The sequence below is a fragment of the Carlito syrichta genome, unplaced genomic scaffold, assembly GCF_000164805.1.
Source record: "Carlito syrichta isolate Samal-C Ts95f unplaced genomic scaffold, Tarsius_syrichta-2.0.1 Scaffold303102, whole genome shotgun sequence".
In the NCBI taxonomy this organism is placed as follows: domain Eukaryota; kingdom Metazoa; phylum Chordata; class Mammalia; order Primates; family Tarsiidae; genus Carlito; species Carlito syrichta.
The window spans coordinates 376,854-390,474 of NW_007247198.1; the positions used below are offsets into that span (position 1 = coordinate 376,854).

A 13,621-nucleotide genomic window follows, 5' to 3' on the forward strand; every position below is an offset into this window, starting at 1 on the left:
ATAAGCTCCTATGTGCCTCATGGCTCTAATGAAAACCTTCCCATAGTTTCCCATCTCATTTGAAAGAAAATCTTAATTTCTGATCACAGCCATGATCCTGTTTATTCCAGGGTGTGCCTTCCTCTCTAATCTCGCCTCACCTTGTCTATACCCTCGTGCTCAGTCTAAACCATGTGGTTCATTAGACACAACAAATCATGCCAGCTTAGGGCCTGGCACTGGCTGTTCCCACCGATAAATAGAAACTCCACTCATTGTTGCACGACCAGTTCCGCCTTTGTAGTCACCCATTCAGGTCTCAGCCCCCCTGAATATTCCGGCTAGCCAGGTCTCCCAATCACTATCACATTGCTGTGGCATTTTCTTTAGCACACATGTTACTGCCATCTCATCTGTATTTGTTATTTGTATACTGTCTGCTTCCCTCTGCTAGAAAAGCCTTCCTGATGGGAAGGACTATCTGTACCTTGTTCACCACGACCCCAGTATCTAGGTGAGAAATGTCCCACACAGTAGTAAGTAGTCCCTAGACACATGTAGGTATTAAGTGCCTAAAACGAGGCCAATGTGAACTGAGATGTGCCGTAAGATTAACACATACTCCAGATCTCACCCTGCACACGGATATGCTGAAATATTATTTGATATGAGTTAATTAACATTAATCTCACCTGCTTCATTTAACCTTTTTGAAGGTTGCTACTTGAGAATTCAAGTTACAGATGTGCTCACATATTTCTATAGCTAAGCATTTATTCACATCATATTTCCCTATCTTTAGGAGACTCTGAAGGATGGGATGACTAGGTTTCTAAAGGCCATATGCGTGGTTACCATCAGGCTGAGAGAGCACAAAACCGGTGCAGTAAAAAGCATCTGTATAGGTTTTATGACATTTTGACGCATATCCAATATAGTCTTCCTAACTCTGAGGTAAATGCTACTGTTCCCACTGAACAGATTATAGAACTAGGCTTAGAGGTTATATAACATGCTGAGATTGTATTTGCATAAAAAGGCTGAACCGTGACTAATTCTCCTCTTATGATTTCAAATCTGGGCTCTTTTTACTGTACTGTGTTGCTTCTTTCTACCTAAGCTTTGAATACAGACCAATAAGCCACCTGGGCTGCTGATGCAAGGGAAAACAGTCGAGAGTTAGAACCCTCCTCTCCGTAGCCTCAGTTTCAGGAACGAGACTTTTGGGAGGGGGTTTACAAACAGGAGTACGGGATAAAGGTATAATCTAGGGCACACATGCAGGTACACCAAAAAGGCCCATTTGCCATCTTAAAAAAAGTGAAGGCTCGCCGGGCGCGGTGGCTCTGAAAAAGAATAACATAAAAAGAAGAAAAATGAAGGTTACAAGAACATCAGAGGATGATCAGTGCTACTGACTACTTCAAAGAGCATGGACAGGCAGGTGGCTCATGCTTGTAATCCCAGCATTTTGGGAGGCCTAGGCGGGAGGACTGTTTGAACCCAGGAGTTCAAGACCAGTCTGGGCAACATAGCAAGACCTCATTGCTACATAAAATTTAAAAATCGGGCCAGGCTTGGTGGATCAGCCTGTAATCCCAGCACTTTGGGAGGCCGAGGCGAGTGGATTGCCTGAGCCCACAGGTTCGAAACACACCTGGGCAACTTGACAAGACCTCATCTCTACAATAAATAAAAATAAAATTAGCTGGGCATGGTTGCACACACCTATGGTTGTGGCTACTTGGAATGCTGAAGTGGAAGGATTGCTGGAGCCCAGCAGGTCGAGGCTGCAGTGGCCGGGAGCATGCCACTACACTCTAGACTGGGCGACAGAGTGAGACTCCAACTCAAAAAAAAAAAAAATTAGCTAGGCATGATGGCTCATGCCTGTAGTCCCAAGTACCTGGGAGGCTGACATAGGAGATCCCTTGAGTCCAGGAACTGAAAGCTGCGGTGAACTATGACTGCACTATTGCACTCCAGCCTGGGTGCCAGAGTGAGACCGTCTCCAAAAACAAAAGCAAACAAAAAACCTCTATAATTTATTTCAGGATACACATTTATTTTATAAGTTTAATAAACTTATCTTTTCTCTCTTGTGAGGAAAGAAGTACCTACAAGGAAATTTCATGCATGCCTCATAGTATTCTTATGGGGCCAGTGGGGAGAATAAACTTCAATGTATTTTACACACAAAAACTGAGGCCAAAACTAAGGCCGAGTGACTTAACTACTTAAATGCACAGAGAAAGTCTGCTTACACATTACATCTAGGCACACATCAACAACGCGTCATAAGCATGCGATGCAATGAGCTGTATTTCCTGTGTAAGACTATCACCACAATGGAATGGCCATGGTCTGCTTTCTCCTTCTTTTTTTATTTTTTTGAGTCGGAGTCTCAATCTGTCACCCAGGCTAGAGTGCAGTGGTATGCTCATGGCCACCACAGCCTCGACATGCTGGACTCAGACAATCCTTCTGCCTTAGCCTTTCAAGCAGCTGGAACCATAGGTGCGTGCCACCACGCCCAGTTAATTTTTAAAAAATTTATTGTAGAGATGAGTTCTCACCATGTTGCCCAGGCTGGTCTTGAACCGTGGGCTCAGGCAATCCTCTCACTTCAGCCTCCCAAAGTGCTGGGATTACAGGCATGAGCCACTGTGCCTGGCTTGTCTGCTGTCTCTTTTCCCAGTCAGTGTCTTTTCTTCCCAGTGAACTAGGCACAATGCTACTTAATATAGTTCACAAAACAACCCTATGAGATGGGTGCTATTACTCCCATCTTAGAAAAGAATGACTAAGAGAGGGTAAGTAACTTGCCCAAGATTGCCCAGCTAGTAAGTGATGGATGAGACATTCTATCCAGGAAGTCTAATCTCAGAGATAATACTCTTAGCCAGTATGCTACCTGGCTGTGAGGAAGGAGAATCAGATGCAGTCCTGGTGGTCAAAGTGCTGGGGGAGGCTGGGCACGGTGGTTCACACCTATAATCCCAGCACTTTGGGCAGCGAAGGCCAGAGCATTGCCTGAGCCCAGGGGTTCGAGGCCAGCTTGGGCAATTTGACAAGACATCATCTCTACAATAAATCAAAAAATTAGCTGGGTGTAGTGGTATATTCCTGTAGCCCCAGCTACTCAGCAGGCTAAGCCCAGCATGTGCTTGTGCCACTGCATTCCAGCCTGGGCAACAGAGTGAGACTCCTACTCAAAAATAAAAATAACTCAGGCAGAAGTTTATTATTTTCTTCTTTGTCTAATTGATGGTTTCTAAATTCTATATAAGCATATTTTGCATAGAATGCAAACAAAATGTATATGAGGAAAAAAAATTTTATAGAAGTCAGCCCATTGTAGGATATACTTTAACTACCTCATAGATCTTAAAAGAAACATACAAATAGACAAACTCAAGGCTTTAGTAAAGCAGGCACTGTGGCTCAAGCCTGTAATCCTAGCACTTTGGGAGGCCGAGGCAGGAGGATTACTTGAGCAACTTGGTGAGACCTTGTCTCTACAATATATCAAAAAATTAGCCAGGTGTAGTAGTGTGCGCCTGTAGTTCCAACTACTTGGAAGGCTGAGGCAGAAGGATCGCCTGAGCCTAGCAGGTCAACGCTGCAGTGGCCGTGAGCGTGCCACTGCACTCCAGCCTGGGTGACAGAGTGAAACTCTGACTCGAAAAAAAACAAAAAAATTAATATAACGTACATAAAGAATAATTGGCTGGGCATGGTAGCTCATGCCTGTAATCCCAGCACTTTGGAAGGCGGAGATGAGAGGATTGCCCGAGCTCAGGGGTGTCAGACCAGCTTGGGAAAATTGGCGATTTCGTCTCCACATTAAAAAATTAGCCAGGCGTGGTAGCGGGTGCCTGTAGTTCCAGCTACTGGGAAGGCTGAAGTGGAAAGAACACCTGAGCCCAGCAAGTCAAGGCTGCGGTGGTCATGAGTTTGAGTTTGCCACTGCACTCCAACCTGGGCAACACAGTGAGACTCCAACTCAAAAAAAAAAAAAAGAATAACTGTAATGAGAGTTCCCATTCTGGGGGGGGGGGAAGGTTCCTAGACTAAATTTTACAATCAAAATGTAACATCTATATATTTTTCAAATACTATAAAACTCAGATAAATTTAAAATGTATAAATAAAAGGAAAGACATAAAATACAGTATCATCACCACTCAAAAGATATTATTTACCATAAGAATGTTCATTTGAGATGACATTTTCAAAACTCTATTCCTATAAATGATTAAACCAATCACACTGAACAGGCTGCAGATATCACAAGAATGTGAAATAGTTTAGGCAGACTCAAAGTGTAAATCAAATAAAAAGAGCAGATAAGATAAAATGAGTCAGTCTATACCTTATCTCCCAGCAATCTAGGGTACCTGTTAAAGTCTCAGAAAGAATGTGCAGCATATCATGATTGACTATGAGTTATTATGAGGAATTAAAACTTATTTATAGCTGGCACAGTGGCTCATGCCTGTAATCCCAGCACTTTGGGAGGCCAAGGTAAAAGGATTGCCTGATGCCTGAGTCCAGGGGTTTGAGATGAGCCTTGGCAACTTGGTGAGACCTCATCTCTACAATAAATCACAAATTAGCTGGAACCACATGTGTGAAAGGCTAAGGCAGAAGGATCACCTGAGTCCAACAGGTAGAGACTGTAGTGGCTATGAGCATGCCCACTGCACTCCAATCTGGGTGACATAGTGAGACTCTGGCTCAAAAAAAAAAAAAAAAAAAAAAAAAGGCCAGGCTCAGTGGCTTGGCCTGTAATCCCAGTACTTTAGGAGGCTGAGGCAGATGGAAGGCCTGAGCCCATGGGTTCGAGACCAGCCCAGGCAACTTGGTGAGACCTCATCTCTACAATACATCAAAAATTAGCCGAGCGTGATAGCACACACCTGTAGTTCTAACTACTTGGAAGGCTGAGGCAGAAGGATCGCCAGAGCCCAGTGGGTCGAGGTTGCCGTGGCTGTGAGAGTGCCACTGCACTCCAGCCTGGGCAACAGAGTGAGACTCCAATTCAAAAATAAAATAAAATAAAATAAATAAAAATAAAAAGATCTAGGGGGAAAAAATTATCCTCACACTAAATCAACGTGAAATTGTAATTCATATCCTGATTTTAGAAATATTAAAATGTAAAAAACAATAGGCCAGCACAGTGGCTCACATCTCTAATCCTAGCACTTTGGGAAGCTGGGGCAGGAGGATCACTTGAGCCCAAGAATTAGAACATCTTAAGCGACATAGTGAGACCTGGTCTCTCTACACAGTCAAAAAAATTATAGCCAGGTGTGATAGTGCTCGCTTATAGTCCCAGCTACTAGGAAGGCTGAGGAACAAGGGTCACCTGAGTGCAGGATGCAGCAAGCATGATTGTGCCGCTGCACTCCAGCCTGGATGACAGTGTGAGACCTAGACTCAAAAAAGTGTGTGTGTGTGTGTGTGTGTGTGTGTGTGTGTGTGTGTGTGTGTGTGTGTAGAAATGTTAAAGGGCTAAATTTAAAAATAAAGAGAAATTCTTATATTTTCTTTCTTCATCTCAGATGATTCTCCAACATGCTTCTTTTAGATATAAGTACGAATTTGGCTTTCTTCTACCAGATCATCTGAGGAAAAGATCACATGGAAAAGTGAGATACATTTCTGCTGTCTACATGAAATCTTTGAATAGCTATCACCACCGCAAAAAAGTATCAACATAAAATCGCTACATTAACTTTCATAATTTTGAAGAACAATTTAAAGTAACTAATGGCCACAGCAATGGCTTACCCCTGTAATTCCAGCACTTTGGGAGGCTGAGGCATGAAGATTACCTGAGCCCATTAGTTTGAGACCAGCCTGGGCAAATTGGCAAGACTTGACTCCACAATAAAAAAAAAAATTAAATTAAAAAAAAAAAAAAATATATATATATATATATATGATCTATATATATAGATGATCTATATATATATATAGAGAGAGAGAGAGAGATAGATATAGATATAGATATATTAGCCAGGCGTGGTGGCACGCACCTGTAGCTCCTGCTCCTTGGAAGGCTGAGGCGGAAGAACTGCTGAGCCCAGCAGGTCAAGGCTGTGGTGGCCATGAGCATGCCACTGCACTCCAGCCTGGGCAAAAAAGTGAGAATCTGACTCAAAAAATTAAAAATAAATAAATAAAGTGACTGATGATACCATCTCAAGGACTATTAATTCTATCCATACATGAGTTGAATATGGAAAAGTGTGTCCAATGCAATGAATGCCCTTTGACCTATGAGCTTATTAAAGGAGTCCAAAACAGGCCGGGTGTGGTGGCTCACACCTGTAAATCCCAGCACTTTGGGAGGTTGAGGTGGGAGGATTGCCTGAGCCCACAGGTTCAAGACCAGCCTGGGCAGCTTGGCCAGACCTCATAACTACAAAAAATAAAAAAATCAGCCGGGCATACTCCTATAATCCTAGCTACTTGGAAGGCTGAGGTGGAAGGATCGCCTGAGCCCAGAAGGTCGAGGTTGTGATGGCTGTAAGTGTGCCACTGTACTCCAGCCTGGGCGACAAGAATGAGACTCCAACTCAAAAAAGAGAAAAAAAAAGAAAAAGAAAAAAGGCATCAACATAAATTGCCAGATTAACTTTCATAATTTTGAAGAACATTTTAATGCAACTGATGATATCCATCTCAAAGACTATAAATTCTATCCATATGTGAGTTAAATATGGAAAGATAGCTGGGCTCAGTGGCTCAGCCTGTAATCCCGTGCCTTGGGAGGCTGAGGTGAGTGGATTGCCTGAGCCTGTGGGTTCAAGACCTGCCTGGGCAACTTGGCAAGACCTCATCTCTACAATAAATCAAAAAATTAGCCAGGCATGGTAGCGCGCGCCTGTAGTTCCAGCTACTCGGAAGGCTGAGGTGGAAGGATCGCCAGAGCCCAGCAGGTCGAGGCTGCAGTGGCCGGGAGCGGTCACTGCACTCCAGTCTGGGTGACGGAATGAGAATCCAACTCAAAAAAAAAAAAACGGAAAGATGTGTCCAATGCAATGACCTTTGACCTGTGAGCTTATTAAAGGAATCCAAAATATATGGGGAAAATTGTAAAAGGAAAAAAGTTTAAAAAGATAAAGATTCACACAAGTAAATATCCCCTCTTCTGCCTCTTTTTAACCATGTGCTTTATTATTTATTTATTTATTTATTTTGAGTTGGAGTCTCACTCTGTCACCCAGACCGCAGCCTCGACCTGCTGGGCTCTGGCAATCCTTCCACCTCAGCCTTCCAAGTAGCTGGAACTACAGGCATGCGCTACCATGCCCGGCTAATTTTTTGATTTATTGTAGAGATGAGGTCTCGTTGCCCAGGTGGGTCTTGAACTCGCGGGCTCAGGCAATCCACTTACCTCAGCCTCCCAAAGGCGCGGGATTACAGGCTGAGCCACCGAGCCTGGCTAACCATGTGCTTTAAATAACTAAAAGTCTTCAAAGCAATTACAAACTATTCACTCAACACTTTCAAATATATGAAATATGAACAAAACCTCAAATGCACTGGAATTAATATCCAGGACATTACAAAACAATTGCTATCTTAAAGTCTTAGGAACCAAAAAGCCTTCAAAGGCAGCTCAATTCAGCCTAACCCGCCAGACAGTTATTACCCAGCTTAATCTCTGTCAATTAGAATACAGCACGCAGTGTTATTACTCGATCTAGATAGCACCATAGCAGTATCATTTAATATTTCTTTTTCTAACTCCAATTACCTTAGAAAAGAAATCCTGTTACTAGAACTATGTAGCCTATAGAGTCTTAAATTCAGAGGAAGGAAAGCAGAGATATGAATTTAACATTAATGAAACTCATTATCCCTACTGAGAAAGCAGGTTACTCAGAATAGAGAGAGTAAGAATGTTCGAGCAGAAATCATGCCTTTGTCTGGCAAGTTACCAAGTCTCAGCATATTATAACACTTCAAATTCTTAATCCATGTTATGAAACAGCAGTGGTGGCAGATGACAGATGTAAGGGTCTCCTAGTTTTTTTGTTGCCTTCCCTACCAGTTGCTCCCTGGTTCCTCCTCCCGACTCCCTGCAGCTGGGGCTCCTTCAGGGCTCAGTTCTGGGCTGCCCATCGCTTTTCCCTTTCCATAAATGGTTAGGCTGATGTCCTCAAATTTATCTCAGCCAAGACGCCTCCACTGGGTTACAGACACTCACGCTGACTACCTTTTCACCTTCTCTCTATTTTAAGATAGCTAATGTTTCAACTCCAGCAAATCTAGATAATAACAGCCCGTGTAACAATGACATACTGAGCACTTCTTAGGGGCCAGACCTCATTCTAAGCACTTTCCATGTACTAATTTATTTAATCCTCCCAACGACCCCATAAGGCAGGTAGAAACTATGATTATCCCATTCTCTCAGAGGGGGAAATAAAGGTACACAAAGCAAAGCAACTAGCTCAAGACTAGACTATTTAACAGATGGCAGGGTTGGGCTTTAAACTGAGCCCTTCTGGCTTCAGAGCCTGATCTCCAAATGACTGTGCTCAACTAAGTTACTTAAGGCAAAGTCTAGTTTTATCCCCAGGTCTATTCCCATCTCCTGACTCCAGATTTTCTCACTTCAGTAAGGACAGAGGTCATCTACTCAAGCTGGAAAGAAGTCATTGTTGGGGTCTCACTGCTGCCCGGGCTGAAGTGTAGTGGCACATTCGCAGCCACTGCAGCTTTGGCCAGCTGGGCTCAGGCACTCTTTCCACCTCAGCCTGCCAAGTAGCTGGGACCTACATGCATGTGCCACCACACCCAGCAAATTTTTTGATTTTTCATATAAATGAGGTCTCGCCAAGTTGTCCAGGCTGGTCTCAAACCCCTGGGCTCAGGTGGTCCTCTTGCCTCCGCCTCCCAAAGTGCTGGGATTATAAGCGAGAGCTCCTGCGCCCAGTCAGAAGTCATTTTTTTATTCCTCCCTTCCCCTCAATGCCCAAACCATCAAGTTCTCGCAAATCCCACCCTCTTCTCTACCCGCTTTACAGTCAAAATACGGAGAAATAACCCCAAGAGCAGTCTCCGGGCCTCTGTGCTCACATACCCAGTCCCCCAGATGCACCCTCCACTCAGCAAAAGGAATCTTAAGATACACATCAGTTCATACATTTATGTTAACTCCATGGAATGGCTTTTTCTCACTCTGAGAATAAAACACAGTCCTCACCACATCTTTCAAATGCCCCTGGTCTATACGGTCTGACAATTAAGTTTGCAAACTTGCCACCATGCTCTTACATTGGCAGCTCTGTATAAACAACTCAGTGAGGTTTCATAACCTTGGAATATCAGTGTCTCACAGCCATCTTCATGTCGACATGTGGTGGTGTCTTGCTGAGTGGCGTTCGTTATTGTTGCCTGTTTTTATGTGTTGTCATGAGAATGTTGGAGCCTGAATTAGAGCAATGAACAAACATTAAATTTCCTGTTAAACTTGACATGAGTGGAGAAATCAGGGACATGTTAGTTCAAGTTTATGGGGATAACGTTATGAAGAAAATGGCAGTGTTTAAATGGATTAAATGTGAAAGGATGGACTAAAAGCAAGAAGCCACTTTGTTTTGTTTCTAAATCTTATATGCAATAATGAGAAAGTAAAAGCTGTGTCCTGGAGGAATGCATACTTTAGATAAAGACTAACTTTGCTGACTTTGTCTTTTCAGAAACCCAGATCCCTCAAACATGACGAGTATCTGCCCATTGTAATCATAAAGCAGACTCCCTCTCTTCCTCAAGGTCTACAAATCATCTACCCAGTGAGGCATCTGTGTTTCTGGCCTTGATGTATTGTTAATAAGTTTCCTGTGACCAGTCTCCAGTCCACCACCTGGAGTCATGAGATACCAGGGCCTGGTGATGCCAAGACACAAGACTTGTGATTCCTGTTATCTACATCAACAAGTGCAACTTTAAACAATCTCCTTGATCCAAATTCCTCTCTAAGAACTTTAAAGATACCCAGTTCCCCAGCCTTCAAGGCCACACTCATCTTAGAATGCCAGCCCCCTTTCTGTCTGTGGGAAGTGATCTTTTCTTAAATAAATCTTTTTTTTCTTTATCTTTTGATGTGTTGCAAATCTCTGTGCTACTCGGATCTCCAGTTACCAGCATGTACCTCCAGCACACCAGCTCTGGCAATGCTGTGTCCCCTCCAGACCCACCCTAACCTAAACAAGATGTTTTCCTGAAGGGGAGAAAGCATCACTGATGAAGAGAGGTCAGGACAGTCAATAACGAGCAGAACTGATGAAAATATTGCAAAAGCACATCAGATTGTGCATCAAAATCGTCACTGGCTATGAAAAGCATAGCAGACCAAATAAACTTCGATAGAGAAACAGGAAAATATTAACTGAAAATCTTTGCATGAGAAAGATTATATACAAAAATGGCCCCAAAGGAGTTCTTGCATCACGACAATGCACCAGTTCACACAGTCCTATCTGTGAGGAAGTCTTTAGCCAGTAAACAACTGTATTGGAACACCTTCCCTACTCACCTGATCTGGACACCAATGACTTTTTTCTTTACCCAAAGATAAAGGAAATATTGGAAGACATTTTGATGATATTCAGGACATTAAGGATAATACAATGACAGCTTTGATGGCCCTTCCAGAAAAAAAGTTCCAAAATTGCTCTGACAGGTGGACTAGGTGCTGACATCGGTGCATAGCTTCCCAAGGGGAGTGCCTCAAAGGTGACGATAGTGATATTCAGCAACAAGGTAGGTAGCACTTTTTCTAGGATGAGTTTGTGATCTTAATTGTCACAACTCGTATTTTTAAAACTGCCTACTTTGCTGTAGCCACATTGTTGTTTTTCCCAACTAATCTAAGTTCTCCAAAGTTGATGAGAAATAAATTCGTGTGATCTTCTGTTTGAAATTATGCACAGTGCCAGTCCTCTCAAATAGCATGGATACAGCAGAATTCTGATCCTAAGATATTCGGGACACAGTAACCTTGGGGCCTGGTACCCAGCTCCCTCCCTGCTGCTCACCTTACATCCATATTCCTATGCATATTTCCATTCACTGGGAAAAGACCCCAGCCCCCCCCCCCAATAACCAGCAACATCATTTCTAGAATAAAAAAGGATCACCTCCTGAAGGAAAGGTAAATATCAAAACATGATAGGATTGCACAGTGGGATATGTATGATCCTTTTACTCTTCCTTCCTACCTTTTATTCCGCTTCTTCCCAAAAAAGGCCAAACAGCCCAGGGTAAAAAGTCTATGACAAAGCAATAATTTAAAATGTGGGTAAGGCCAGGTGCAGTGGCTTAATCCAAGAGGCCAAGGCAGAAGGCCTTCTTGAGACCAGGAGTTTGAGACCAGCCTGGGCAACATAGCAAGACCTCATCTCTACAAAAAATTTAGCCAGGTGTGGTGGCACGCATCTCTAGTTGCAGCTACGTAGAAGGCTGAGGAAGAAAAATTGCCTGAGCCCAGAAGGTCAAGGCTACAGAGTCATCACTGTACCACTGCATTCCAGCCTGGGTGACAAAGTGACACCCCAACAAAAAAAAAAGTAGGTAAGTTAATGTAAGACAAAAAAAAGGCAGGAAAATCTTTAAAATTTAGACTCTTAGGCCAGGCACAGTGACTGGCACCTATAATTCTAGCACTCTGGAAGGCCACAGTGGGAACACTGCTTGAGCTCAGGGATTTGAAACCAACCTGGGCAACATAGTGAGACCTTGTCTCTACAAAAAAAAAAAATAATAATCAAAAAATTAGCCAGGTGTGTTGGTGCACACCTATAATCCCAGCTCCTCCAAGCCCGAGGAGGAAGGAACACCTGAACCCAGGAGGTTGAGGCTGCGGTGAACTGTGATTGTGTCACTACACTCCAGCCCAGATGACAAAGACACAACTCACACACACACAAAAAGGAGACTCTTGCATTTTGAACAAAGGCAGAACATGATAAGCACATAAATATTAGTTGATATGGTATGTCCCGAAGGAAAGTTAAGTATCAGCTCAAGTGGGTCATGAATCTATATTTGTAATTTAATAGGAAGTACTGGCAGCTGGATTCCCTGTCCTTGAAAATATCTACCACTTACTGGCATCATCCATAAACTCAAAGTCAGCTCCCAGTTCAGAACTTGAAAAGTGATACTGATCCGGATCAGCCAGGGCGCTCAATAAAATCAACAGTACCACAGCGTTGATGATCTGCAATAAAAACAAAAAACAAAAGAATTAAGTAACCCCAGGATTCAGTCCTTATAACAGAAAATTACCCTGACATGTAGCATTTCTTTTTTTGAGTTAGAGTCTCACTCTGTCGCCCAGACTGGAGTGCAGTGGCACGCTCCCAGCCACCGCAGCCTCGATCTGCTGGGCTCCGGCAATCCTTCCGCCTCAGCCTTCCAAGTAGCTGGAACTACAGGCGCGCGCTACCACGCCTGGCTAATTTTTTTTTTTTTTTTATTGTAGAGATGAGGTCTCGCCAGGTTGCCCAGGCGGGTCTCGAACCCGCAGGCTCAGGCAATTCACTCACCTCAGTCTCCCAAAGCAGAGTATTATTGGCCGAGCCACTGAGCCTGGCTGACACGCAGCATTTCACTTCTACAGTGGCTTGACTCTCAACACCAAGCCCCACCCACTCAGGAAGCAGACAAACAAAAACATCCCCAAAGCAGCAGCACTGCCAGCCCACTCAGACACAGCCAAGCGCACTAGGCTTAGAGTACAGACCACAGCAGGATTTCACCTCTCTAAACCCTAGCCTGGGCACCTAAAGCAGGCAACAACAGGTGCACACACAGGTGGAGACCCTGGAGGAGTGGTTAGAAAAGCACAAGAACTCTCCAGGAAGCCAAGTGCACACTAACGAGCTCAAGGCAAGCAATCTAAGGTGTTTAGGTGATCAAACCTTTTTCACAAGTTCAAACCAGCAGAGCGTTGAGACCATCTAAGGAAGTCCATCTAAGGAAGTCGTTTCAGACAACAGAGCCAGGATCATCACCACTGCAGCAGCCCAAGGGTTCCCTTTCTAGCCTGGGGCCCACATTTCTGTGTTCTGGATACTGCCCAGGACACTTCCCTCCATTACTTCAAACTCAGCTCCTCCAGGCGGAAATCATCTTCCACAACATCTCCCACCTCTGCTCCTCCTGTTCTGTTATCTAGCTTAAAAAATAGCATCACCGAAGCCAGATGCGGTGGTTCACACCTGTAATCCCAGCACCTTGGGAAACGGAGATGAAAGGATTGCCTGAGCAACTTGGCAGGGCCTTGTCTCTACAATAAATCAAAAAATTCACCAGCCGTGTGGAGCTCATCTGTAGTCCCAGCTACTTGGTAGGCTGAGGTGGAAGGATCACCTGAGCCCAGCATGTTGAAGTTCAGTAACCTTGAATGTGCCCTGCACTCCTGCCTGGCCAACAGAGTGAGACTCCAACTCAAAAAAAACCCCTCAAAAACCAAACAAACAAAACCAGCATCACTATTAATAATTCATAGAAAACATTCAGGCCCTATGCTAAGGACTTTATGTGTATTCTCTCTTAAGCCCTGCAATAACCTAGTGAAGCAGGTGCTAAATTGCCACCCCCCCCCTTTTTT

The 13,621-nt window shown here is 43.8% G+C and overlaps 1 protein-coding gene across 1 annotated transcript in view; it reads right to left on the minus strand.

The window, feature by feature from the left end:
* The window catches only part of LAPTM4B (lysosomal protein transmembrane 4 beta), a 44,673-nt gene extending 32,439 nt beyond the window's left edge, over nt 1-12,234 (minus strand). Inside the window, exon 1 of the mRNA XM_021712127.1 lies at nt 12,115-12,234. Within this exon, the coding sequence (XP_021567802.1) occupies nt 12,115-12,127 (13 nt within the window). The 5' untranslated portion in view covers nt 12,128-12,234. The remainder of the gene's footprint in view (nt 1-12,114) is intronic.
* Between the last annotated feature and the right edge of the window lie 1,387 nt (nt 12,235-13,621).